Below are 26,395 nucleotides of genomic sequence, written 5' to 3'. Positions count from 1 at the left end.
ATTACTAATAATTTATTTAAATCCTTTTTTATTCTTTTACTTGCAAACTGTATAATAAAGGATTATTTCTTTTCTTTTCAACAAAACTAAGGTTGTGAAATTAAGTTTACTCTTTTTTTTTTTTTACAGTAAGTTTAATCCGTTTAACAGTTAAAATGTAGAGTAGGTTAATTTAATTGAATTTTAGTTCAGTTGACCTGATTTAAAATTTAGCTACCTCAAAGTTAAGAAGTTCGTCGGCCTGGTTGTTCTTCTAAAAAAACAATTTAATCTATTAGTAAAATTTAAAAATACATATTAGGCCGGGCTTTAAGTTTGAGTTTAACAAAAATTGTGAATGAAACGGACATTAACACATTTGGTCTTGAATGTAGACTTTTGATCTATTGAGACAAGCCCTTTTAGTCCATAAAAATATGAGATTCATTTTTTTAATGTGTATTGGTGGACTTAGCCATTAAGCTTGGTAAACTATTCTTCCATGGGAGTATGGGACTCGCATGCTTTTCTTTTCTTCCTTCGCGTGTCAAATGCTGGACCATTCCTTCCATTATTTACAGTATCAAACAATGTTAGTTCAGAGGCTAAAATTTCATACATTTCTCATTGCATTTCGAAAAATCCAATCCGAATTGGACTTTTTGAAATCTAATGAAAAGTGTAAGAAGCAATAGTTGGAGTGCACGAAGAAACTCCCTAGTTCACAATAGGTTAACTTGAATGAACCAAGTGCATATTTAGATTGTAGTCGAAATAATTGTCACGACACATGTTATAATACAGGTTTAACGGATAAAAGTAAAAACAATTTTACCTCAGAAGTCATTTTTCACCTTGTTTTCAAGCATGCTCAAAGTCAGTCTACTCTGATAACCATTGTCATAATCTCTCCCCTTCTCTTATTTTGAATCACACAACCAATTGGGACATTGATAAAAAAAGATAATGAACTTCCTGCCTTATAAGGAAAGATAGTTTACCAACCGATCCAAATATATAAATAAATAAAAGTCTTCAGTTCATTCCCGAGCCGCTAGACAGGATGCTGAAAACCCATACAATTAGAGGTATAAAACAGGAAAGGGATCTGATTAAGAATTAGTCCTATTTAACACTACGAATTATAGAACCACCATAGCCATGTTGCATAGGCCACAATAAGGATAAGGAATCAGACAATGCCGGATAACGCGTTAGAACACAGACCAAGTGGCAACAAGCTCGGGTGATTTATCATATTAATGCTGTCAAAGCAGGGGCAATCTCCCTGTCACTGAATCCACAGAAGATTTTGGTCCTGACATAAATTCAGTAATATGTAGCCATTCAATCAGAAAACAGCAGATTATTTCTCAAGACAAAAGCTGTCAAGAAAGGAAGCAACTTTCAAAAACATCACCATCAAATCCACAAGTGTGTAACATCCAATGGTTCAATTAATTGTGAATGTATTTAGATTTTCTTGCACATGCTTTTGGTCATACATTACATTACATATTACATACAACATACAAGCAACAGGAAGCTTACCAGGTCCAACAGCAAGAACGGTCTTTGATCCTGCCGAAACCTGAAGACATAAAAGCCTTATCAATGATACTAACATACACCAACAATGAGAGGGTGTGAGGAGATGAAAGCCAACCCTTCAACACTGATGCATTCCTAAGAAGTTACTATTAACAACTTCACAATGAGTGTGTTACTAAGTACCAGCTCTATGCTAGATTTTTAAGGTGGTATTGTTCTTTATTTTTAGTCATACATGAAGTATTACCTGTGTTCGTCCAGCATCAGCAACAACAAAAGTAGGAAGGCCAATACTCTCGGCTGCTTCCGCTAGTTTATTCCTGATCAAAAGTCAAGTCATCAATGTAGGGCTTGCTCTTCTGAACAATAAGTGGAATTAGAGTATCCAGAATAAAATCATCTGCTTACATTTCTTGTTGATTCCTGCAAGTCACAACAATTTTGGGCTGGCCACACTGTTCCCATCTTCTCAAAAGATACCGATCACTGCAAAAGTACGCAGTGGTAGTGGGTTTTATTACGCAAAAAAGGATAACAAACAAGGAATAATGCATTGCCTGAATGAACTTTACTATTAATTATATAATAGCATGGAAATGGAGTATAGAAAAATCACTATTTTAATGTTTAATATGAAGCTTTTTAAAACTAAACAAGTAAAGTTCCCATTAGCCTTTGCTTTAGAGGTAAAGTTATTTCCTTCAGCATAACCAACTCTACCATATGCTAAATGTGTGAACAAGTCCTCCAAACCTCCCCACACCCCGTCAGAAAAAACTTACAACCAAGTCACCCCAGTACTGGATTATGTAAAATCATAACCAAAATGGCCATCATACAAAGCCTACAAAAATTGGCTTGAAACTTGCAAGTTTAACAACATGAAGCAATCTTTTAAGCCATTATGTTAAGCTATTTGTGGTCTTGTATTTTCACGAAGGAGATGCTGGTGGGTGGATTGGCAGGAGGGCCACCAATACAGAACTAGAAGACATCTAAATGCTCTGAAATGGACACTTATCAGAACAAAAGTACCTTTGCATTAATTCAGCGTACATGCCAGTGGCAGCATCTGCAACAAAACGTGAATTAAAGGCAAAAACTAATAAGAAAAAAAGATGGGAAGAGGGAATAAAAAGGAAGTCTGCAATGGGTGGAAAGAGATCCTTGACAAATTTGAGATAAATAACAGTTCAAAAATCAACAATAGTTTCATATCTTACGAGCACATTGGGATGCAATCTTTCCAGATTTCATCTTTAGGTCTTGCCTAACGACCAGAACCTGACACAAAACAGTTAATTATTGAAATTGGAATTTTCTATACATATAATGGAAGATGTTCCTCACAATTAAAATGAAAACATATTAATCTATTTAACCTGCCGGTAATATTTCTGAAACAGGAGAGGAGTTCAATTAAACTAATTATTGAATAATTACAAGCATGGTTACAGAAAGTTTTTGGATATTGACTGCTTCAGATTACTTAAAAAAAAGTTATAAACTCATTCCTGGGTTTTGTTTAGTGATATCTGTTCTAACTTTCTAAGCTTCAAATAACATTCTGTTTCCTTAACAGTTCATTTGATTGAAACAATGCAGGGAAGACTGTTGAGATGTATATTGCATAAACTTAATAATCAGACAAGTCCATCAGGAAAACTTCCTTTCTAATTGAGAAATTACAGATTGACAGTAAAAGCACCACTACAATCCTGTATGCCTTCCGTCAAACTAGAATGATTTGTTCACATAGTGCACCTTTGGTTTTGCATCGAGTTATCCAAAATTATGTTGAAATACAATCTATCGCGATTGAGTAAAAGTTCACATGTTTGGTCTCATGCTAAAGAATTGATTGAGCCCATAATGGATTTTGAGTTTAAACAAGTTTAGTAGCTTTTACATTGGATAAAAATCTTAAATTGAGTTTTATTACTAACTTGCTTTTATATAAAAACACTCAAAACATAAATCACTTTACTTCAAATTAAGTGCGTGTTGGTTTGGCGTTGGAGAATTGATTCTGGGTCTAGAATTGATTTTGGATACATTTTTTCATGTTTAGTTTCATGTTGGAGAAGAATTCAGAATTGATTCTGGGTTGAATCAACTTTGAGTAGCTTCTGCGTTGGATCCAAAATTTTGTACTGAATTCTACTCCTAACTTGATTTTATGATAAAACATTCAAACATAAATCACATGACTTCAAAATCAATTTTAACCAAAATCAATTTTACAAAATAAATTCCATTCAAAATCAATTTTGCCAACACCCATCTAAACACACTAAATTTAACCAGAATCAATTTCATTCAAAATTAATTTTGCAAATGTCCAACAATTGTACAAATAGTCAACTACAACAGAATAACAGGCATGGAATAACCATTGACAGGTGAAGCTTTCATAATATGAGAGACTGATAAATATAATGAAATGAAGTAATCAACAAACCATTTTAAGTTCTTGATCAGCATTGCTTGAGACTGAGATTTGCTGTTGTTGAGGTCTGGCAGATGAGCAAATTTTCTTGGACAAGTGATTTCTACCGGGCTTTGATAAATCCAACAACAACCCAAAAATGAAACCTATAACAAGCCCTGGAATGAAGTTCTCTGCCTTGAAACTTCCTGCTAACCATTCTCCCTTTTGCTTTTGTTGTTGCTGTGTTAGCATACCAAGTTACAAACAATACCAATGATACTTAGGTACACAAATAGCATATATAAGAGAATTGGCATGGTTCCCAATATAAGGGGTTAAAAGGAATAACTTAAAAGATGCGAATTTTGGACTACCCCTTTTCTGGGAGAGAGGTGCATGGTTATAGAAGAGGATAGTGAAAAATTTTGTATGTCAAATATGCGTTAAAAAAATGAAATTCCCTAAATTATTAAACTATGCGGATATAGTGAAAGAAAGCAATACATGTTTTGCTCAGTTGTTGGAACAAAAAACACAAAAGAAGGGAGGTGAAAGACAAACAAACCTGGTCACGAGATTGATTAGAATTTATGATGGAAGGGAACATTGGAAGGAAGAAGGGACGTGAATGGGGAAAGGTTGAAAATTTGAAGTTGAAGTGCAGTTTTATTAGTGGCAGCACAAAAGGGTAAGTGGATATTGAGAAGATGGAACAAGAACAAGATTACCCGTGGCCGCTTTGAACAGAGCATGCCGCAGTAGAAATTTAGGATTATCTTTCTTTTTAATTTTAAAAAAATTAAGATTAATTACACTTTTGCTAACTTTTTTTTTTAATTTTGTGTATTTTATCATTAAATTATTAATGATTGGAACTTATCTATTTCCTGTATTAGAATTTAATTGTTTTTATATTTTTTCAAATTTTATCATTAATTTATTACAATGGGAACTTTTCTATCTTCTGTATAAAACATATACAAGCATACGGATCTCTAAACCTTTTATTCAGTGGTATTTTTAACTTTTAGGTGTATCTAACAACACCCATATGAAACCAGTTTTTTTAATTGAAATCAAGGAGTAACCAGTACCATTTGATCCATCAAATATGTACTTATTGTTTAGCGGCTACTCTATGAGGTACTAGTATGTAGGAGTACTTTGTTAGAACAAATCTCTTTTAACCTGTGATATTACAAACTACAAAGAAACACAGGTTATTAATAAAATGCGGAAATTACAGATCAAATCATACCTCCAGCCATTGCTATGAAGAGTTTCTTGTTTTGGTTCTTCCAAGCTCTCTCTCTTCCACTCTCTAGATGGTGTATAAGACTGAATTCGAAGGGATGAGCTCAGGGACCAAATTCATGTGCTTATATAGGCATTCTACCATCAAGAATGCATTTATCAGCCATTACCACTCATTATTGGCTGTTACAATTCTTTATTGGCCATTATCATCCATTAACAACCATTCAAAATGGCTTTCAAAACTGATGAGCGTTACAAAATTTCAAAATGTTATGACCATGAATTATTACATTCTCCCACTTGGTCCAAACATTTTGACTTAATGCTCAATCTTCTTAAGAAATGAATATATGAATCATAGTGATAGTTCCTCTTATAACGAGTAATATCATCTATGTATTACAATATACTCAATTTCCCAAGCAGTATACTTAAAGTGGTAATAAAACTTCATGAATAAACCCAATGTTTATTCTTGGTCCAAAACATAATTTTTCTCAAATAAATCAATGTGCACCAAAATATGAGAAAATATCATAATATAAAAGTTTCAATTTTTTACATATATGTATACAATCATAAATTGGAACCAAGTCCCATTCTTTCTACATGATCCTTAAATTTAAACGGTGGCATGCCTTTAGTTAAAGGATCAGCGATCATCAACTCAGTGCTTATATGCTCAATGACCACTTTCTTGTCTTTTACTCTTTCTCTAATGGCTAAGTACTTAATGTCGATGTGCTTACTTCGACTTCCACTTTTGTTATTCTTAGCCATAAAGACAGCAGCTGAGTTATCGCAAAAAATTCTTAAAGGCCTTGAAATAGTATCAATTATCTTCAGCCCAGAAATGAAACTTTTAAGCCATACACCATGTGATGTAGCCTCAAAACAAGAGACAAACTCAGCTTCCATGGTAGAAGTAGCAGTCAAAGACTGCTTAACACTCCTCCATGAAATAGCTCCACCAGCCATCATGAAAATGTACCCAGATGTTGATCTACGAGAGTCAACACAACCAGCAAAGTCTGAGTCTGAATAACCAATCGCATCTAGATTGTCTGTCTGTCTATACATAAGCATGTAATCTTTGGTCCCTTGAAGGTACCTCAACACTTTCTTAGCAGCTCTCCAGTGGTCAATACCTGGATTACTCTGATATCTTCCTAACATTCCAACTGCAAAAGCAATGTCAGGCCTTGTGCATACTTGAGCATACATGAGGCTTCCAACAACTGAAGCATAAGGAATGTTTTTCATTTGTTCCCTCTCAAAGTCATTCTTTGGACATTGGTTCAAATTAAACCTATCACCCTTCACAATGGGAGCAACACTTGGTGAACAATCTTTCATCCGAAATCTCTCTAGAATTTTGTTAATATAGGTTTCCTGTGATAGACCCAAAATACCTCGAGATCTATCTCTATGAATCTTAATGCCGATGACATAAGATGCATCACCCATATCCTTCATGTCAAAATTCTTAGAGAGAAATTGTTTCACCTCATGTAGCAAACCCCGATCATTGGCTGCAAGTAAAATATCATCTACATATAAAACAAGAAAGCATATTTTACTCCCACTAACCTTGTGGTATATGCATTGATCCATGGGGTTTTCATCAAAACCAAATGAAGAAATTATCCCATGAAACTTAAGGTACCACTGACGAGAAGCTTGTTTTAAACCATATATAGATTTATTAAGCTTGCAAACCAAATGCTCACCACTATTAGAGGAGAAACCTTCAGGTTGTTTCATATAAACCTCCTCCTCTAAATCACCATTAAGAAAAGCTGTTTTCACATCCATTTGTTGCAACTCAAGGTCAAAATGAGCAACTAATGCCAAGATTATACGAAGAGAATCTTTCTTAGATACTGGAGAAAAAGTCTCTTTGTAATCTATTCCTTCCTTTTGAGTAAATCCCTTAGCAACAAGTCTTGCCTTGTATCTCTCAATGTTGCCTAATGAATCCTTTTTGGTTTTAAAGACCCATTTACATCCAATGGCCTTCGCCCCATTAGGCAACTCTACAAGGTTCCAAACTTTGTTACTCTGCATGGAACTCATCTCATCCTTCATGGCATCATACCATAAATTTGACTCTTTACAACTCATGGCTTGATCAAAAGTTTCAGGATCATTTTCAGCTCCAATATTATAGTCAGATTCTTGCAAATATACAATATAATCACTAGGAATAGCTGATTTTCTTACTCTAGTAGACCTCCTTAATGTTGCATCAACATTTTCTTGGGGATCATGTTGTTCAACTGGTTGTTCATCATTTTCATGAATTTGATGATCAACTTGATCTACTAGATTATCAACAACAGTTTGTGGAATGCCAATCATGTGTTGTTCATCATCCCTTTGAACTTGAGGGGTATGAATTACAACCAATCTTTCATTTGACGTGGAAGGTTGAGATTCTATATAATCAATTTCAGAACCTAAGTCCCTCAATTGATCACTCCCACTGATCAAATCATTTTCAATAAATTTGGCATTTCTTGATTCCACAATCCTAGTAATATGATGTGGACAATAAAACCTATAACCTTTAGACCTTTCGGCATATCCAATGAAATACCCACTAATGGTCCTCGGGTCAAGTTTCTTCTCTTGTGGGTTATATATTCTCACCTCAGACGGACAACCCCAAACGCGCATATGTTTCAAACTCGGTTTCCAACCTTTAAATAACTCAAAAGGTGTCTTTGGGACAGCCTTGGTTGGAACACGATTTAATATATACGCTGCCGTCTTTAGTGCTTCAGCCCACAAGGATTTAGGAAGATTGGAGTTGCTAAGCATACTCCGCACCATGTCCAATAATGTTCGGTTCCTTCTTTCTGCCACACCATTCTGATTCGGAGAACCAGGCATAGTGTATTGGGCAACAATCCCATGTTCTTGAAGGAACTTTGCAAAGGGACCAGGTGCTTGTCCATTCTCAGTATACCTGCCATAGTATTCTCCACCTCTATCTGATCTCACTATTTTTATTTGCTTGCCACATTGGTTCTCAACTTCAGCCTTAAAGACTTTGAAGGCATCCAATGCTTCGTATTTGTTATGAAGCAAATAAACATTCATATATCGTGAATAATCATCTATAAAGGTGATAAAATATTTCTGACCATGTGCATCCATATCTGGACAACAAATATCAGTATGAATTATTTCTAATATGCTTGAACTCCTATTAGCACCTTTCTTAGACATGTTGGTCTGCTTACCCTTAATGCAGTCCATACAAGTCTTAAAGTCAGCAAAATCTAGAGTATTGAGTACCCCATCTTTCACTAACCTTTTAATCCTCTCAATGGAGATATGTCCTAATCTCCGGTGCCATAACATAGAGGAATTCTCATTAATATTACACCTTTTAATACCAGTTTGAACATGCATAGAACTATAAGTGGCATTATTTTGTAAACCAAGAAGATAAAGACCATCAGACAATATACCATTCCCAACACATTCAGAATTATAAAATAACTCAAATGATGTGTCTTTGAAATTAAAGGAATATCCAAACGGTACAAGCCTTGAAATAGAAATCAAGTTTCGGGAAAAACTTGGTACATAAAAAGTCCTTTCTAATTTTAAAATAAAGCCACTACTTAAAGTCAAAATGCAAGTTCCAATGGCCTCCACATGTGAGCCTAGCTTATTGCCTGATAAAATGCTTTGCTCACTTCCCACTGGTTTCCTTAGGTTTTGCATACCCTGTAAAGAATTTGCAATATGAATAGTAGATCCAGAATCAATCCACCAGGTGTTAATATTAACACTAACCATATTAGATTCATAACATACTAATGAGATTGATTTACCTTTCTTCTCAAGCCATTTCTGGAATCCGGGGCAATTCTTTTTCATGTGTCCCTTCTTCTTGCAAAAGAAACACTTTGCCACCTTCTTAATATCAGCTTGAGGTGGTATTTTACCATTCCCCTTCTGATAAGCTTGAGACTTAATTGCTTTGTTCTTCCCATAAGCAGTAGTCAGTAGTGCACTCTCACCCATCTCCATTACAAGCCTTTCTTCTTCCTGAACACACATGGTCATTAATTCATTGATAGACCATTTATCTTTATGTGTGTTGTAGGAAATCTTAAATGGCCCATATTCATGCGGAAGGGTGTTCAAAATGAAATGCACTAGGAAGGACTCAGACATATCAACCTCTAGTTTCTTAAGTTGAGCTGAAATATCTCGCATTTTCATGATGTACTCACGCACACCTTTCACACTGGTGAGCCGAAGAGAAGAAAACTTCATGATCAAGGTGCTTGCTAAAGTCTTATCTGAAGTGATGAACTGGTCATCAATGGCCTTAAGCAAGTCTCGGACCTTTTCATGCTGGTCAACAGAACCACGTATCCCAGCCGAGATTTTAGTCTTAATGAACATCACGCTGAGCCGGTTGGATCGTTCCCACCGCTCATATAGCGCAACGTCAGCTGGGCTACTTTCATTTGTGATTGCAGGTGGTTCGTCTTTCCTTATAGCATAATCTATGTCCATCCACCCCAATTGTAAAAGAATTCTCTCCTTCCATATCTTATAGTTATCTCCTTTGAGTTCGGGAACATCACATTGAATATCAGAAAAATTAATAGTTTGAGAAGCTGCAAAATTCAAAGGCTTATGTCAAAATTTGAGGCATACTAATCTTAATTGTATCTTTTACCAATGTAAACATACCATAAAATTGAATCTTGTGACATAAAAATTGCCTGTGGGCTAAATTTTTAATTCAATAAGAAACAATTAAACCTTATGATAGAATAATCAAATTATTTGCTTAATATTCATGCTTTACGGGTACAATATGAAAATAATTTAATTTCTATCGTAAATTTTTACTTTATGATAAAATCGACAAATTATACATATATCATGATGCCTGTGGGTAAATCATGAAAAATAATACGTTATTTTATCCCAATTAATTATACAGATATAATAAAAATTCTTGTGAGATAAAATTCATTATATAAGTATAATTAATTACAATATTATGTCTAATTCCTTATATGATCTTTAACCAACTTAATATATAATTTTAATCAAATATAGATGCTGTGGCTAATCCATAATTAATCAAAATCATAAAGATCACTTAGACATAAAAATTTATTATATGAGAATAAATAGTATTTTGCATTTCAAAATCAAGATACAATATAATTATGAATAAGATTCTCATATAATTTTATAATTGAAATATAATATTATGCATTTGATTTCATATATATATGCATAGAATAAAATGTTCTAGAATATATTCATGCATAAATTAAATCAAAATTCAAAAAACTGTAAAGCACAATGTGTATATAAGGTATTAAAAACGACAACATATCAAAAAAGCCTTACTAGTTTAGTGGTCCGCACATATATTAGTGTTCTCGGAGTCAAGGGTTCGACACCCAGCTAGCACAAAACGTAGGAGTTTTTGTCTTTTTTTTTTTTTTTTTAAACACTGTTCATCATCTTCAACCTTTAGCGGGTCAAACCCGACCCATACGCAGACCCGTTCGTTTTTTCATTCATTCGGACACCATTTTTCACGATTCAAAAGCCAAAATTAAGGAAATCAAACGAAATACATATTTCTAATTTTATTTTTTTAAGAAACAAGGCCCTTCATACCATAAACAAAATCAAATCGGAAAATACCGAAAAACGAAAATGGACAAGGCAGAGGCAATTCTTGCTCTGATACCAAATGTTAGAACAAATCTCTTTTAACCTGTGATATTACAAACTACAAAGAAACACAGGTTATTAATAAAATGCGGAAATTACAGATCAAATCATACCTCCAGCCATTGCTATGAAGAGTTTCTTGTTTTGGTTCTTCCAAGCTCTCTCTCTTCCACTCTCTAGATGGTGTATAAGACTGAATTCGAAGGGATGAGCTCAGGGACCAAATTCATGTGCTTATATAGGCATTCTACCATCAAGAATGCATTTATCAGCCATTACCACTCATTATTGGCTGTTACAATTCTTTATTGGCCATTATCATCCATTAACAACCATTCAAAATGGCTTTCAAAACTGATGAGCGTTACAAAATTTCAAAATGTTATGACCATGAATTATTACATACTTATTATTGTTCAATGTGTAAATCTGTAATCCCTTGAAACGTTTACTTTTTATCGATTTGATTTTTTATTTATAGAGATGCTATTTTGAAATTTGAATTGCAACCGTATACGAAACAAATAGTTTTGGTACGAATATTCGAAACAATTTTATAGCAAACAAATCTGAACATAATATAATTTATTTATTTATTGACACAATTTATTAAATACAGTATTAAATGTTAGTTCATATTTTTTTGATGAGTAATGTTAATTCATATGATTCAACTAATTTCTCATTAATAATGGATGTATTATCCGGACTAAGTTGATGATTGACCCTATTCTAAGAACACTGCATTTTGTGTTTAGCATAGGTTTCAAATGCTAATATTTTTTAAACTAGCTCCTCCTATATTTTTTTTATAAATAAAACCTTATTTTTTCAATCTTTTCAACAACCAACTATTTTCATAATAATATACAATGCAATATATTTTTTTATAAAGAATTAAGTGGATTGATGTAATTTATAAGAAGCTTCAAGACTTTTTGATTTTTTTTATAAAAACAAGAAATGATACTCATGGTTCGTTTGATTGGAAAAAAAGAAAATAAAAACCAAAAAAGAATTAAATTTAAATTAAAAGAAAAAAAATTAAACTTTTAATTCTAAAGTCAAATTTTTCTATCACTTTTCTTTTTCCTTATTCTTTATCCATACAAAAGAAAAATACGTAGTAATCCGTATTTCTTTTTTCCTCTCATTTTTTCTTATTCCAAACATAGGGTAATGATTTGGTCATTTAAGAAAAATAGAAATAGTATTAGAGTAAGTTTGAAAATAATAGAGGCGGTTGTCCGTAAATTAGAATTAGAAGTGCTCGATATGGCGCCATTCCCTTCTCCGTCCGAGTGACTCTGTTAAGCGCTTCGCTCTTCCATCGCTACCTGTGGACGCAAAGTTCATGAAAAGTTAGGTTGCAAAAACACAACTAGGTTTCACGTTCAGCGAATATGAGAAAATATGCAAAATATTATATGTTAGGGGAGGCACAACACACCAACCAAACACAACAGCCACTACAGCACCTAGCGTGAACCAGAGACCAAGAAGGAAGATAATTTCACCCAAGCACTTGGAAGATTACGTTTAATGGATTCTGTTAGGAATGACAATGGTTGTTAGGGATTCCTTTTGTCTGATATTTCATGTTGCTATTCCTTGTTCAGCGCTTATATATGTAGCGATCCTTTGTACTAAGGCAGCGGAGAAAAATAATAGAATTCTTTCTTCTCTTCATTCTTTCTCTGAGAGGTTTTTAGAATTGTTCTTGTGATCATAACATTATATACCACCTTCGTTGTTGCTAATAATGGTCCTTTTTTTTTTCCTTTCATTTCGTCTGGTCAAATAAATTAAAGTGTGTGTTTATTGTCATAAACTCAACAATGCTGTTTAAACAACCGGTGGAGAGTGATGCAAGTCACAGAGAACCGAGTCTGAAATCGACGGAGATGTTAAACACTTAAACAAGACAAAAATAGAAGAAGAAAATGTGAAAACATCTTTCATTTATTGCTGCTATTTTGGTTTTAAAACAATTGTTTTAGAAATAGTTTTCAAAACCTTATGGATTTTGGATGATAAATTGATTATTCATCTGTCTAAATTTATTGTAGTAGACAGTTTTTAAAACTAAGAATAGAATCAAACATGTCCTAAGTTTTTTTTTTTAAAAAAAATTCTTGTTTTGTCCGTTCTTATTGTTTTCAGTCTATTGCTTTGTTTTTTAATTTTCATAGTTGATAAATAATCGATTTTGTCTATGTAATTCGTTGACAAATGTATTTTTCACTGAAATAATTGTCAACATGATTATATCTAATTACCAATATATGAACATATTTGTCCTACAATATTTTTTTGACTTTTTGTTTTTCTATTAATGTGTCTCTGAAAGATAAAAATATAGATTTTAATCTTTGAAAGTGTAAAAAGTGTGACCGATATATCCGGACATTAATTTTTATCTATCACCGTTAATAAAATAATCAAGATCAAAGAAGTAAAATATGAAATATATTTATCTTTTATTTATAGTAGATTGTGACTAATTATTATAATTTGTAAAAAATTATAATGATTGATACACTGTTACAATATTTATTTTGAATAATTTTTATTGTGACAAACACATTATGGTTAATAATCAATATTATCGTTATTATTATGTTTGTTAATATATTATTTTAAGTGATTATTGTAATGTTATGTTTGTAACGATAAAAAGTAACCAAAATTTACCCTAAAATGAAACAAAAGTTTGGGTCTAACAAATTAGTCCAATAAAAATATACTGATATTTAGGTTTAACAAAAAATTATTGACATTCTCGTCCAGTAATAATAACTTATTGACATTTTAATCCAATAAAACGCACTTATATTTAAGTCCAAAACAAATTATGGACATTTTTCTCCAATAAAAAATATTGACAGTTTTCTTCCAACAAAAATTAATGACATTTTCATCCAATTTAGTCACGTCAGCCCATTATTTCACTGACAGCAAATTACACCTTCACGAACATATATATATATATATAAGAGAAAGTGCAGTATTGCAATTTTTGGTAGCAAAACTGAAGGATTGTTTTGTCGAAATAATGTCCCTTGAGTAGGGGATTGGGGAACAAAGGGTCGTGATGATATTCTTGATTTTTGGTCTCGCGTATCCCTTTCAGATGTGTATTGTTTTACATGTGTAATTATATGTAATATTTAATTGTGTTGAAGTTTAAAAAACAATGACTGAGCCTGCAGTGGATTGCTTATTAAGTAATCGTATTACCTTAAGTCTTCTAGAATAGCATTTGATACTCCAATCTTCGTGCTAAGTCAGAATTGTTAATCTGCAGTCTCAAATTACATTTCCTTAGCTGTTCTGCCTCACACTCAAGTTACTTTTGCCTTTTTAGTCTTATTTAAATATCTTGATCACTAGCAGCAGATTTGTTGCATTCTTGGTCTTGCAACTTTGGCAACTTTTTGTTTAAGATCCATGATATGCTCCCTGTTCTGGTCAGCTTTCATGTGTAATTTTCTCCTTCGAAAATTTTACTGTTGTTTTTACAGTCTCAAGCTCAGACAGCACTTTTGCACGATCAGCGACTAGGGCCTCTAATCTCCGATTCTCAGACAGTAAGGTCTCAAACCTTCAGACTGATAATCTTTGCCTACGTTACTTATCTCCAATCTATTTGATCTCTATTCTTGATATTAGATATATACTTCATAATGCATTTTTGATCTTTAGTAGCTTTTGCATAAGCCCACTACTCTTCGATAATATTTATGTCATTTTTTATTAGATTATTATGTTATATAGGATTAGGGAAGACATCATGATTGCAGTGATATCCACCAAGAGAGTCTAGGGACGAGGAAGGAAAAAATTCTATCGTGAAATGTTAGACGGTTTTGCTGTTGACTTTATTTATTAGTGCGCAAGTATCTGAATCTGTTCGTATACTTTAACCCAAAGTGCATAAGAACTCCTCATAGCAAGTCAAGATTATGGTAGAAATTTCCAATTTTAAGTACTACTAATCTCGAAACCATTTAATTTTACCATTGCATCCGTGAAGCATGGTACAGTAATTCCTAGTTTGTCATAAAAATATCTCATCCAAAATTCCTAGCGTGTGTAGTGTAAAACATAACCAAAAATAGGTAATAAAGATTTGAATATGATGCAGCAAAAAAAGAAGGAAAATATACCTATTTTCCCCTCCATTCTATTTCCACCTCTCATTATTTTTTCTTTCTCCTTATTTTTCATCATATCATTTGTTACTAGGCACATATGTTTATCATTACTCAAATAACAAAGTGTGCATTTCACGTATGACTTACAGGTTTTTGGGTCTATTGCTAAAGCGTGCTGCATGGTTTACCACCATTCCAGGGACAAAAGGGAAGTTGGCAAGTAAAGGTTTGGAATTGTACACCTTACAAAAGTTCCCCTGGCCCATCATCCATTCTTATTCCTTCACGTGTCCCCCAAAACTACACAAGGAATCCCAGCCACATCCCTCCTACATAACCCTCAACCATCAACATATTCTCCTTATCCTAAATTCTTATTCAACTACCAACTACCACCCCCAACAACAACCTTAATTCCATCCATTTCTATTTGGAACAATGGAATCCCGTGCCTCCAATTCCAATTCTCCATACCATTACCACCACCACCACCCTCGTTTCAAACCAAGCCAACCTATTTCAGACCGAATAGTTCGTGCCCTCCGCCACCGCCTGCGCCTCCTCCACCGTTCTGGCTCCACCTTCTTCATATTAGGCGCCACCGGAAACGTGTACACGGTGACCTTATCCTCCTCACCCTCATGCACCTGCCCTGACCGCACAACCCCATGCAAGCACATTCTATTCGTTTTCATTCGAGTTTTGGGCGTGTCACTCGATGATGTCTGTCTGAGGAGGAGGACCCTTCGTCCCTGCCAGCTCCAACGCCTCCTCGGAGCGCCTACATTGCCGGAGGTGGTGGCGGGGGGCACCCTGAGGCAGAGGTTTCACCAGCTGTTCTTTGGTGGAGGGTCAACAGCAGGGCCAAAGATAGAGATGGAGGAGGGTGCCACTTGCCCGGTTTGCCTTGAGGAAATGGGGAAGGAGCAAAACCTGGTGGCATGTGGAACATGCCGTAACCCTATCCATGAAGAGTGCTTGATAAAGTGGAAGAGAACCAAGGGAAGAAGTGCTAGTTGTGTGATTTGTAGAGCAAGGTGGAGGGATAGGGTGGAGCAAGATGAGTATCTGAACCTGTCTGCTTATGTTGGCGAAGATGATATGGAAGAACCTGATGTCTGCACTTGTTAAGTTTCATGTGCTGAAGAATCAAAATCAAAGTTAACTAAATGTTTCGTATGTGTGTAAAGAAGGGGTCCAGAAACTGTTTACGTTGCAATTAGTCAGAAGACAAAAGAACATTTGTGCTGTCGTCTATGTACGTAGTTGTGTTGCTTGTTTTGTTGCCACATTTATTTGTGGTTCCTTAAACCTTTTACTTTTATCTGCTGCATGAGCGGTGCAACACAAACTTTGTGGAATCACTTGAATGAGCTAGACTTTTATAAACTGAATATAACCGCGCGAATATGCTCATGATTAATCTGCAAGCAGAAAAGTTTCATTCGTGTCGTTTTCTGCAAACAGAAAAAGTTTTCAAAGTTAATTTTATGGCTGTTCGAGGGAGCTGAAGATTTATATACTTTTTGAATAAATAGAATTGATTTCAAGACTAAGACTTGTAAATTTATTAAAATGGACTTTATTTTATCAATTAAATAAGATTATTTTTTTAAAGTTTTTTGAACTATTTTTCATCCCAAAGTAAAATTTAAATATTTCTTCTTTTAAAGTAGATCAAAATCTAAATTTAAAAAATGATTAAATGGCGGCTATTATTGGAAAATAATGTTTTTAATTAGAGTAACAAAACGATATATGGGGTAGAAAAGAGTGAGGTTAGGTTATGCTATAAAGTGGTGTAGAAATGAGAGCGAGGCTAGGTTAGTTTTATAAACGGTTTTTTTGTTTTTTTTTTAACTTTGGCTGATTTTTTAAATCTTAAGATTTAAACTTGACTTATTATCTGATATAAGTTATTTTTCTCATTATAGTAAATTAATAATGTTTTTAAATAGATTAAGCCTGCTTCTAAACATCTTAATAGACATATATGTAAGTTAAAAAGTTCAAGTCTTATAATTCATTTAAGAATTAATAAATAATACTTTTTTAAGGATGAAAATAATTAGGAAACAATTTGGCATAATTAGGATTTTTATATGGAAGTGTGAGTTGTTATCAATTCTTATATTTATTTTTAATTCTTATGGATTAAAAAAATGTCATGCGACATTAAAGATAAAAAATATTGATTTTAAATTTGAGAAGTTAAAAATAAAAATGAAAACTTTTACAGACATTAAAATTAAAATCTATTTATTTTACAATAATAATAAAACTTTTTACCACTAATAATAATAATACCTTTTAAATAAGCTCAATTAAACCCATACTTAATGACTAGAAAAAAGAATGAAAAGTTCTTTCAAAATGCATTTACATGTTTTTTTTTTATAATTTTTAAAATTTTAAACATTAGATTGATTTAAGTCAAATCATTGTTCAATTTGCTTTACGAGACAATTTTCTAGTATACAATTTTTCATATATTCAACAAGCATTTGATAAATTGTGCGCTTATTTTTAAATTCTATAAGACAAAATGAAAAAAGTAATTTAAAATATAAATATCATACATGATTAATTTTTATAAAGTCTTAATTATTATTTTTTATTTATTAAAAAAAATCTTTTATTTTTCCCTTGTCTTGTCTCGTATTGAATTGTGTATTTTACATCACATGTGTTGCAATGGAAGACGCCGTCGCCGGGAAGATAGAGAAGTCCGGCAAATTTGTCTTTGATAAATTTACTATACAAAACATTAATTCCTGTTTGGTTTCATGTTCGCAAGCAAAAAGTTGCATAATAATATTAGCTTTTTTACATCAAATGCAAATTAGACGTGGTTTTTGAACCAAATTGATGCGGATCCAAACATGCAATTAGTTGCTGGTAATATAAAAACAATAAAAAAATGTCCTAATTATTGTTCACCTTGTTACTAAACTTTCATAAGAGTGATTAGTGAATGCATGCATTTAGATTTGTCAAACAGATGTGAAACACCATGAGTATTGGTTATCTAATGTAAACTTAGGCTGATTCATCTGATTTGGATTTGAAGGTCATTCCCCCATCTAATTCTTCAATCTGTGTGTTGAAAGAAGACGGAGCTGTTTGGTGTTGGGGTTACAATTTCTGTATCCTTAATATGCTTGGAGTCCCTCGGTGGATCTCAGTTACAGTCTTACTGGTATTACTTGTTTTGACTTCTAGAAGTTTGTTGAATTTATATTATGTACTAGCATCTGCATCCTTGACTACTGTATGGATGGTCAACTTGGTATTAATGGAGAGGAATCACATGACAATGAATATGCAATTGGAGAAAATTCTCTGGTGCCCTGCTTACAGAACAAGTTTCTTGAATTGCATCCCCCTGATTCTTCTTCAACGGGTGTGTCTGAAGCAGAAAGCAAAACATCACTTAAGTTATAACAGAATTGTATTGATTTTTATTATTAGCCAGGGTAGGGTGACTTCATAATTGATGCTTCCTCACCTGTTCAACTTACTCAGATATGTGCTGTCAAAGCTGGAGGAATGATGTCTCTAGCTATCGATAACTGTGGGACCCTGTGGATGTGAAAGAAGGTGGGTTAGCACTTGTAAGCAGTTTCACTCCAAGTCCAGTTTGGGATTTTCAGGGTCACACTGTTGTCAAGGTTGCATGTGGAAATGAACATGTTGTAGCTCGGGTTAGTGCTGGAGAGGCATACAATGGTGAAGATTTAGTGTGCTACTCTTGGGGTTATAACAGCCGTGGCCAATTAGGCTTGGGGGATCGAGAGAGCAGACTGCATCCGGAAGTTGTTAGAACATTTGATGAGGAGTCCCCTTATGCCTTTCACAATGCTTTGCTCACTCATAAAAAGAAATCTTGTGACAGTAGAAAGCACACGCTGGACTTTTGGCCTTGGGCATGGAACAACACAAAGCGCCTTATTTCCTACACCTGTTAAAGAATTGCCACAAAATGTATCACTTACTTGTGTTGACTGTGGTTTTTTCATACTAGTGTTGTTTCCTCAGATGGTGATGTGTGGTCATGGGGAATGGAGAAGGGTCTTGGCTTATGCCCTGATGCGAGTCGTGCTGGAACAGATTCTGGTGATGCCCTCTCTCCCCGTCTCATGTCATGCAAGCCACAACAGCCTAAATTTCCAGATCCAGTTAAAGTTGCATGTGGGGCTGCACATACTGTTATTGTTGCGCGAGAGGGATATAGAATGTGGTCTTGGGGTAGGGGAAGGAGTGGAGCTCTTGGAGATGGTAAAGGGTTAGATTGTTACACTCCCATGGTCATGCTATGGCCTTCTACGATGGAGGATTTTGAGGAAGAGGAAGTAAAAAGCTCCGGTGAGCAAGATAAGGCTAGAGAAAAGGATACTGAAGTGGCAACAGAAACAGAAGAGAAATTATCCTCAGCATTGAATGAGCTGAGGCTACTTCAAACAAAGCTATCTATAATGGAAAAATATGCTAGTATACTTCATGGTTCTGTTTTTGGAAAACCTTTTGATGAACAAGATATCCCTGTTTCGTTGCGCAATTCAGGTTCATTTGACATTGCAAAAGAATGGGAGGCAGCGGATCAAAGGAAGCTAAGTAGGTTGGAAATGTTTTGCCGTCACATGCTTACTGGAGTGAAAGATGAACTAATGAAGAGAAGGATCAAGGAAATTGTAAAAGAGTGTCTCCAATCTTCAGAGGTGAAAAAATAGTATATCTATAAATAAAAAAACAAAATGCATCCCTTTCTGAACAAAATGATCTCGGATAAAAAACAATGAGCTATTTGATCATTCCATTTTGCACCATTGGTATGCCCATTCATGATTTATTAGTCACTTCATTTGATCATTTTATTTTGCAATCGTTCAATCCGATAGCACATTGTCTGTATTAGAATTCACTCACCTAAACCTCACCTCACTTCCTTTACAAAGTACAATTTTATTACATTCTTAGTTTTCTTATATATTTTTGTAATAAAACGAAAAAAAAAATGCATTATAGAACACATTACATTTTCACTTTTCTCAAACTAGAGAAGACTCAAGAGTATATATTGTGTAATAATTGCTGTCTTCAATTACCTGATCCGCAACACATACTTTTACACTAAAATGTTAGTATTTTTTTCACTTCTAAATTTAATTTAATATCATCCACATTTTTTTTCAAGAAAACTGTTTATTGTACTAATGTCTATAAATTATCAACAAAACTGTGTTTATTTTCCTCTTTCCAAAAATTACTCGATCATGGAGGCATTGATGCGACTATAGCTAATACTTTCATATTTAGATTTTTCCCCCCTTATATTTAAGACAACAGTCAGCAGATCACAAAGCATGGTTGGTGGGTCACTAAAGTAATTTTATTACGTTTGCATCGACTTCAGTTATAGGAAGTACAATAAGAGCAATCAATTATTCCGGCCCCACTAAGATAATGTGTGCCCAGTCTTTGCGTTTTCCATAATCAAGTAGCTAAAGGTGTTTTAGCTGTCCACACATGGCACAACTCAACAATCCCGACCAGAAACTTCGTTAAGAAAAGTCCATAAACCAAACTTGTCTGACTAAGAGGGATATGTATGACATAAAAAAGTGCTGAATTAGCATATGTACAATGTTAAATCTCAGGTTACAATCAACGCCAGCCTTTTCATTCATACTAAGAAATAATTGCAGAAACTCTCAATCAACAAATAGGCTATTATACACTGCCTGCATTTCATACTAGTAAAAGGGGCAACCCAATCCAAAGGAATTTAACAAAAGAATAATGAGAACATAGATGCCATTTTCATACTATATATAGAGAGAGGGAACTCTCAGAAGGTAAAAGGAAAAATTAAGTTAAACACAGAATAAACCACCGTGAGATATCTCTAATCTTCCAATAATTAATGAATCAGAAAGAATATTCAACTACCTTCGCAAATAAGTCAGCCATAATCATGGCCAAGATTTATGCTGCCTCACTTCGGACTTGGAGAACATGCCGGTAGCACTAAGCCTCTGACCAATATTCCCAATGTCTTACAGGACGGCCACATCCTGACGTAAATCTTGCTCAACAATTCACATAAATTACCTGCTGGGCAACGTTGTACTATATACCAACAGAACCAGACAAGTTCAACAGAATGCATCTCCCACTCCCAGTACATTACAGTTTGCCATTCCATTAACTGGTTCTCAAGGTTGTTAAAGTTTCTTGGGGAGATCATATGCCTTTTTCAGAAACTTAGAAGCTGATTCATCATTTCTATAGCACAAAACACGTAACAATGTGTTTGGTTCTGATGGATTCCACTGTCCAGAAGTAGGAGGTAATGGGAGTTTAGACCTGGCAGAGGATTTATATGTCTCCATGGTCAACCGTCTGAACTGCTCAATGAGGGTCTCTGTGTCGGTTCTGAAGAGGGGAAGGATAGACCTTGCAGTAGTTGAAAATTTATCTATTAGTTCAGAAGGCAAGCCATCCCCATTTGCCCAAAACAACTCCTTGAGAAATTTGAAATCATCCTCTATGATCTGAGAGTCCTTCCGGGTAAAAGCACGTGAGGGACCTCCAGCAAGCAATACAAGCAAGAATCCATCAAAGGAAGCTCTCATTATTTCAGTAATAATACGTGTGCGAATTCTTTCATGAACAGTGTCTGAAATGAACATTAACTTCCGCTCAAGTTCCTGAAGACATGGCTCAATTCTTGAAGATGCTGGATCCCCAACATATAAACCATCCCATAAAACCTGGCTTAGATCATGGAAGACAATTCTATATGCTGCAGCCTCACAGAGTTGCTGGATTCCTTCAAGACATGCGGCTGGAGATAGTTCAAACTTCTTTGCTAATCCATTTGAAAAATCTTCTACATGAGCAGACTCAGAGTTCCGTAATAGGGTAATTATTCTTTTTTCCAGAACATCAAATTCACCCAGGATCCATTGTAAAGTATTTATGCGAACACAGAGTTGGGGTATTCCAGAAGAGCTATCCCCATTTGTTGCAACCTGAGGGTTTCTCTTCTGAGGATTTGGAGATTTCTCCTTTTTCTTCCCAAAGCCCTGAAACTTTGAACCAATAGTGCATCTGGTCAATGCTGGCATTGTTGGAAGAAATGTGTTTCGTGATCCTGAATAATAACAAAGAACAGTTATTACAGATGCTATCACAGCTCAAGTGCTCAACTATAAAATTCCAACAAAATTTACCACAGCCAGATTTTGCTTTAATAACATAGTACTGAAGGCATCTGTCAAGACCATTCATTACTTCAGGAAGCAATACAGGATGCATTGGTATTGGAAGCTGAAAGAAAGCATCCAAAGTTTCATTTATAATTCGCAAAACTTCAACAGAAGATGGGGCATATCCTTCCTGATTTGCTTGAGCACTCCAAAGCTAGGGTAGGATATCACAGTAAACCAAGTTAGTTCAAAATAAAGGTTTTTAATTAATGCATATAATCAGAACACATTAAAATAAATCGCATGCATAGTTATGAATATGTTATCACTTATCAATTAAGAGAATCTAATGGTGTAAAGACACACACACACACACAACCTACAAATGTTCAGCAATGTCTTTATGATGTTTGATTATAGGCTATACACTCCTGAGTTTGAGGGTGTGTTTGGGCAAAAAACTTAATTAAGTGCTTATTCAACAAGTTCCTATCGCATGATAGCTTATGCTATAAATTTGGCCATAAAAATTATTGAAATAAACTAAAAAGAGCTTATTTTGATAAACTTCACCTAGAAGCTTATAGCTCTCCTAAGAGAGCTTGTAGGAGTCATAAGTTATTTTCAAAAGCTCATAATCTCCATAAAAGCTCTTCCATACACCTCCTAATTTAATCAAAATACTCATCCGTGACAATCCTTATAGGTAATGAAGTCCCAATGAAAATCATCAACTGGTAACAAAAGAAAAGATAATGAATGCAAACCTCTTGCTGCAGATTTCTGTCGACCCATTCCTTCAGTCTGTCTATTCTAGTCTTAATCCATATTTTCACAAGGTTGGCAATTGCACCTTCAGCCTCGTAAGGAGGCATCTCACGGATAATTGCCTTTCCACCATCTTCACTTTCCACTGAATCCTCAACTGCTATCTGCACAAGGTCTTTCTCCAACTGATCTGCAGCTCTCAAAACTTGAACAGCATCAGGTGTCAATTCTGTGATTCCTGATATGAATTGCTTCAATTCATTTCCATAGCATGCATGAAGGGTGGCCACAGCAAGACCAGCTGCCAAAGGATGCCATCTCTTAAGTATTGGACTGAACACTTGCTTTTCATTGACTGCCAGGCTACCTACATCCTTTGCAAGGATGACAAGGCCAGGAAGAGCATTTGGCTGGTTTTTGGATGCCCTCCTGCTGGAGTCGGCTTTCTCCATTATCTACGCAGCAGAAAAACAAGTATATTTCAGCTCATGCATATCTATATAACAGAGGCAGATCAATGAAGAACATAACATGAAAACTAAAGTCATAACTGTAATTAAGATCACAATCTATTACAATAACCAAACTATCCATTAACCTCTCATGGATATCCAAATTTCCATTCCTTATAAACCTTGTATATTTAATCAGCATTTTGAAAATTATATGTCTAGTTTTCTTACTTAAGTGCAATCACCTAGAATTGTAGATTGTATGCCAATATAATTTCACATTGACTTAATAAGTAAAAAAATGTGCAGGCATTATATTGTCAAACATAACCAACCTGTGAGTTATAAAGAGTTATTTTACAGCCCCCCCAAACAATAAAAAAGAAAAGGAATCAAAATCTCCCTCTTCAACCACTATTGCAATCCCAGTAGATGATAAACCTCGAGTCTAACACCTTTTACTAAATGGAAAAGCCAATGGCAGACAGAAAGAACTTGCCTGGGCAAAAGCAGTACGTAGTGACGACCTGATGTAAGTTTCAATTCTCTCACGTGCCACATTGACTTCATTTCTTCTCCTCCGGCGATACTCATTGGAGATATCCTCAACCAAAATCTTAGCTGCTGCTACCCCTAAAGAGACAATGCCCTGCATGGTTTCAACATTTCCCCGGTCAAAAGTTTCATGATAAGCAAGGAGCCTTTTCTCAGCCCACCCCAATATTGAAGTCAATGTAGAACTCAAAACTTTAGAATATTCTGCATCTTTTGTCGTCTTTGCATCTTTTGCAACTTCCGTCAGCTGGCCATCAGCAGCAGACAGCAGGTCCAAGTCCAGCTGGCCAGTCACAACAAACCGGTGAAACAAGACCCAAGTGAAACAGAGATTATGCAGTGTTTGATTCAACCCAAGGATTGCCCAGGTCTTCTTGATTTGTTCCATTAGCTCATCAAATTCCTCAATAATTGACGACTCATCATTAGCATCAAAGCAGGATTGCAGAAGCATTTCATAAAGCCGAAGATTCAGTGGAATCCCATCCGCCCAGTGGCATGAATCAGCATAAGACCCTTCGTACGACCTATTTGCAAGAGACATAACAGCACTACGAAGAACCTGCATAGACTCGGTATTCTTCCCGGTTTCTATAGGCTTATCCAATGCAGCATGAACAATCTGCCGCAGTCGCTGCGCCGCAGAATTTGACTTATCCAACGGCATATGAGGATGCAAAATCAAACCAGCTTCAAGAACCTTCAAGGTCCTCTTCTGCCAGTCATCATACTCTTGATGATCAGTAAAATCCGAAGCCTTGAGCTGCTGCAACAACTCAAGCGGAACTACCACAGACTCAATCCTTCTTCCAACCTGCAAAAATAAACACTCAATTAAACTTCAACGACACAATATCCATTCATATATTAGAGCAATTCACACACACGCAACAATTAACAGCAAGTTAACGAGCACTTCGTGGAGTTTTGTTATTTAAACACGTGTTAGTTATATTTAGATCAAAGTAACAATCACGTGCGAAATTGAGATAAACCAATAGCAGATCAAAGGAATTTGAACTCTCAGCGACCGCATCAATTGCAGCCGCGTTTATCCGCAATTTCTTGCAATATCAAGGATTGTGACGAAACCTCGAATTTAGAACCTCAGCGAAAAGCTATAAACAAGTAAAACTCAAAGAAAAAAAGTTAGCAGAGCGAGATCAAGCGTCACTCGCAACATGCATTGCAGCGCGTGCGAAAAACGTGAGGAGTGGATTAAGGGAAGAGTGTTAACGACCTGGCCAGCGGAAATCCTGAGCAGCGCGCGTCGGACGCGGGAATCCATGGCTTCGGAAACCCTCATCTGGTTGCGCATGAGTTCGCCGACGGTGAGAGGGCGTTTCGGCTTTCCCTGGCCCGAACCGGAGCCAGGGCTCTTTCTGGAGGCAGAACCTGGGGATTTCAGGCCGAAGGCCTTCTTGACCTTGCTGGCGGCGGTGGAGGTGATGGATCGCTGGAGCGCGGGCGAGTTAGGCGAGTTCTGACTGGGCGAATTGGTGGAGGAGTGGTTGGCAGCGGAACTGAGAGGCTTGCCGGAGGAGGTGCGGCACGCGGCGACGAAGATCTCGTAGGCGGTTAATGCGAGGTCGGAATCGGAGAGGGAGGCGGCGAGCTGGCCGAGCGGAGAGGGGAGGTCGTCGGCGGCGATGACGGCGGAGGGCTTGGGAGGCATTATCGGCGGCGGCGGCGTGGAGTCTCTCTTGGAGTGGCCCAATGAGAGGTCTCTGAAGAGATGAGCCATTGTTGCGTGAGAGAGAAAGAAGAGAAGCAAAGAGAAGAAGAGAGAGTCAAGAGTATGGACTACATACATACACGGTAAAACTGCTGTTGAGATCAGATAGGGACACTGCCTCTTCTTTCTTTCTTTCTCTTTTTACTTTTCTTGCATGCTTTCTTTCTTTTTTATTTTATTACTTCCAAATTGTATTATGCTAAATTAATTTCTCAATTACAATACTAATAGTCAATTATTAGCTTTATATTTTTTTTTATCTCTGACTTTCTACAAAATTTCGGTCTATCTCCTCGCAGAGACCAAATTTGTTCAGATATTTTAGTTGCATGTATTAGTGATGATACACAATCGTCGATTTTTGTTTAAAACGATAATAATAAACGCACTGAATTGTTGGGAGTATTTGATGTAAAAAAAAAACTTGTAATTATTTCTAGTGTAAATATATAAAAAATAGAATTTAATTTTTATATATTTAATTCATAAAAACTACTATTTTAGATAAAATTTTAAAATAATATTATAAATATTAATAATTTTATCATTAATGATAAAAAATAATATAT

The 26,395-nt window shown here is 35.2% G+C and overlaps 3 protein-coding genes and 1 pseudogene across 3 annotated transcripts; 2 read left to right on the top strand and 2 right to left on the bottom strand.

The window, feature by feature from the left end:
- Positions 1–742: 742 nt before the first annotated feature.
- Positions 743–4,723, bottom strand: LOC114415158 (peptidyl-tRNA hydrolase 2, mitochondrial). The gene is made up of 8 exons (XM_028379729.1): positions 4,527–4,723; positions 3,992–4,201; positions 2,754–2,814; positions 2,566–2,602; positions 1,939–2,016; positions 1,778–1,850; positions 1,531–1,570; positions 743–1,297 (listed from the first exon to the last, which is right to left on the bottom strand). The coding sequence occupies exons 1-8, from the start codon at positions 4,566–4,568 to the stop codon at positions 1,248–1,250; spliced, it is 591 nt and encodes a 196-aa protein (XP_028235530.1). The 5' UTR covers positions 4,569–4,723; the 3' UTR covers positions 743–1,247.
- Positions 4,724–15,457: 10,734 nt separating this feature from the next.
- Positions 15,458–16,528, top strand: LOC114415157. Its single transcript, XM_028379728.1, has one exon. It carries the CDS (start codon positions 15,544–15,546, stop codon positions 16,234–16,236), a length of 693 nt encoding a protein of 230 aa, XP_028235529.1. The 5' UTR covers positions 15,458–15,543; the 3' UTR covers positions 16,237–16,528.
- Positions 16,529–17,799: 1,271 nt separating this feature from the next.
- On the top strand, positions 17,800–19,936 carry LOC114414216 (annotated as a pseudogene).
- Positions 19,937–20,712: 776 nt separating this feature from the next.
- Positions 20,713–25,953, bottom strand: LOC114415156 (protein unc-13 homolog). The gene is made up of 5 exons (XM_028379727.1): positions 25,332–25,953; positions 24,036–24,905; positions 23,084–23,539; positions 22,341–22,530; positions 20,713–22,261 (listed from the first exon to the last, which is right to left on the bottom strand). Exons 1-5 carry the CDS (start codon positions 25,902–25,904, stop codon positions 21,330–21,332), a joined length of 3,021 nt encoding a protein of 1,006 aa, XP_028235528.1. The 5' UTR covers positions 25,905–25,953; the 3' UTR covers positions 20,713–21,329.
- Between the last annotated feature and the right edge of the window lie 442 nt (positions 25,954–26,395).

The sequence above is a fragment of the Glycine soja genome, chromosome 6 (assembly GCF_004193775.1).
Source record: "Glycine soja cultivar W05 chromosome 6, ASM419377v2, whole genome shotgun sequence".
Taxonomy (NCBI): domain Eukaryota; kingdom Viridiplantae; phylum Streptophyta; class Magnoliopsida; order Fabales; family Fabaceae; genus Glycine; species Glycine soja.
This window is presented reverse-complemented; position numbering and strand designations above follow the sequence as displayed.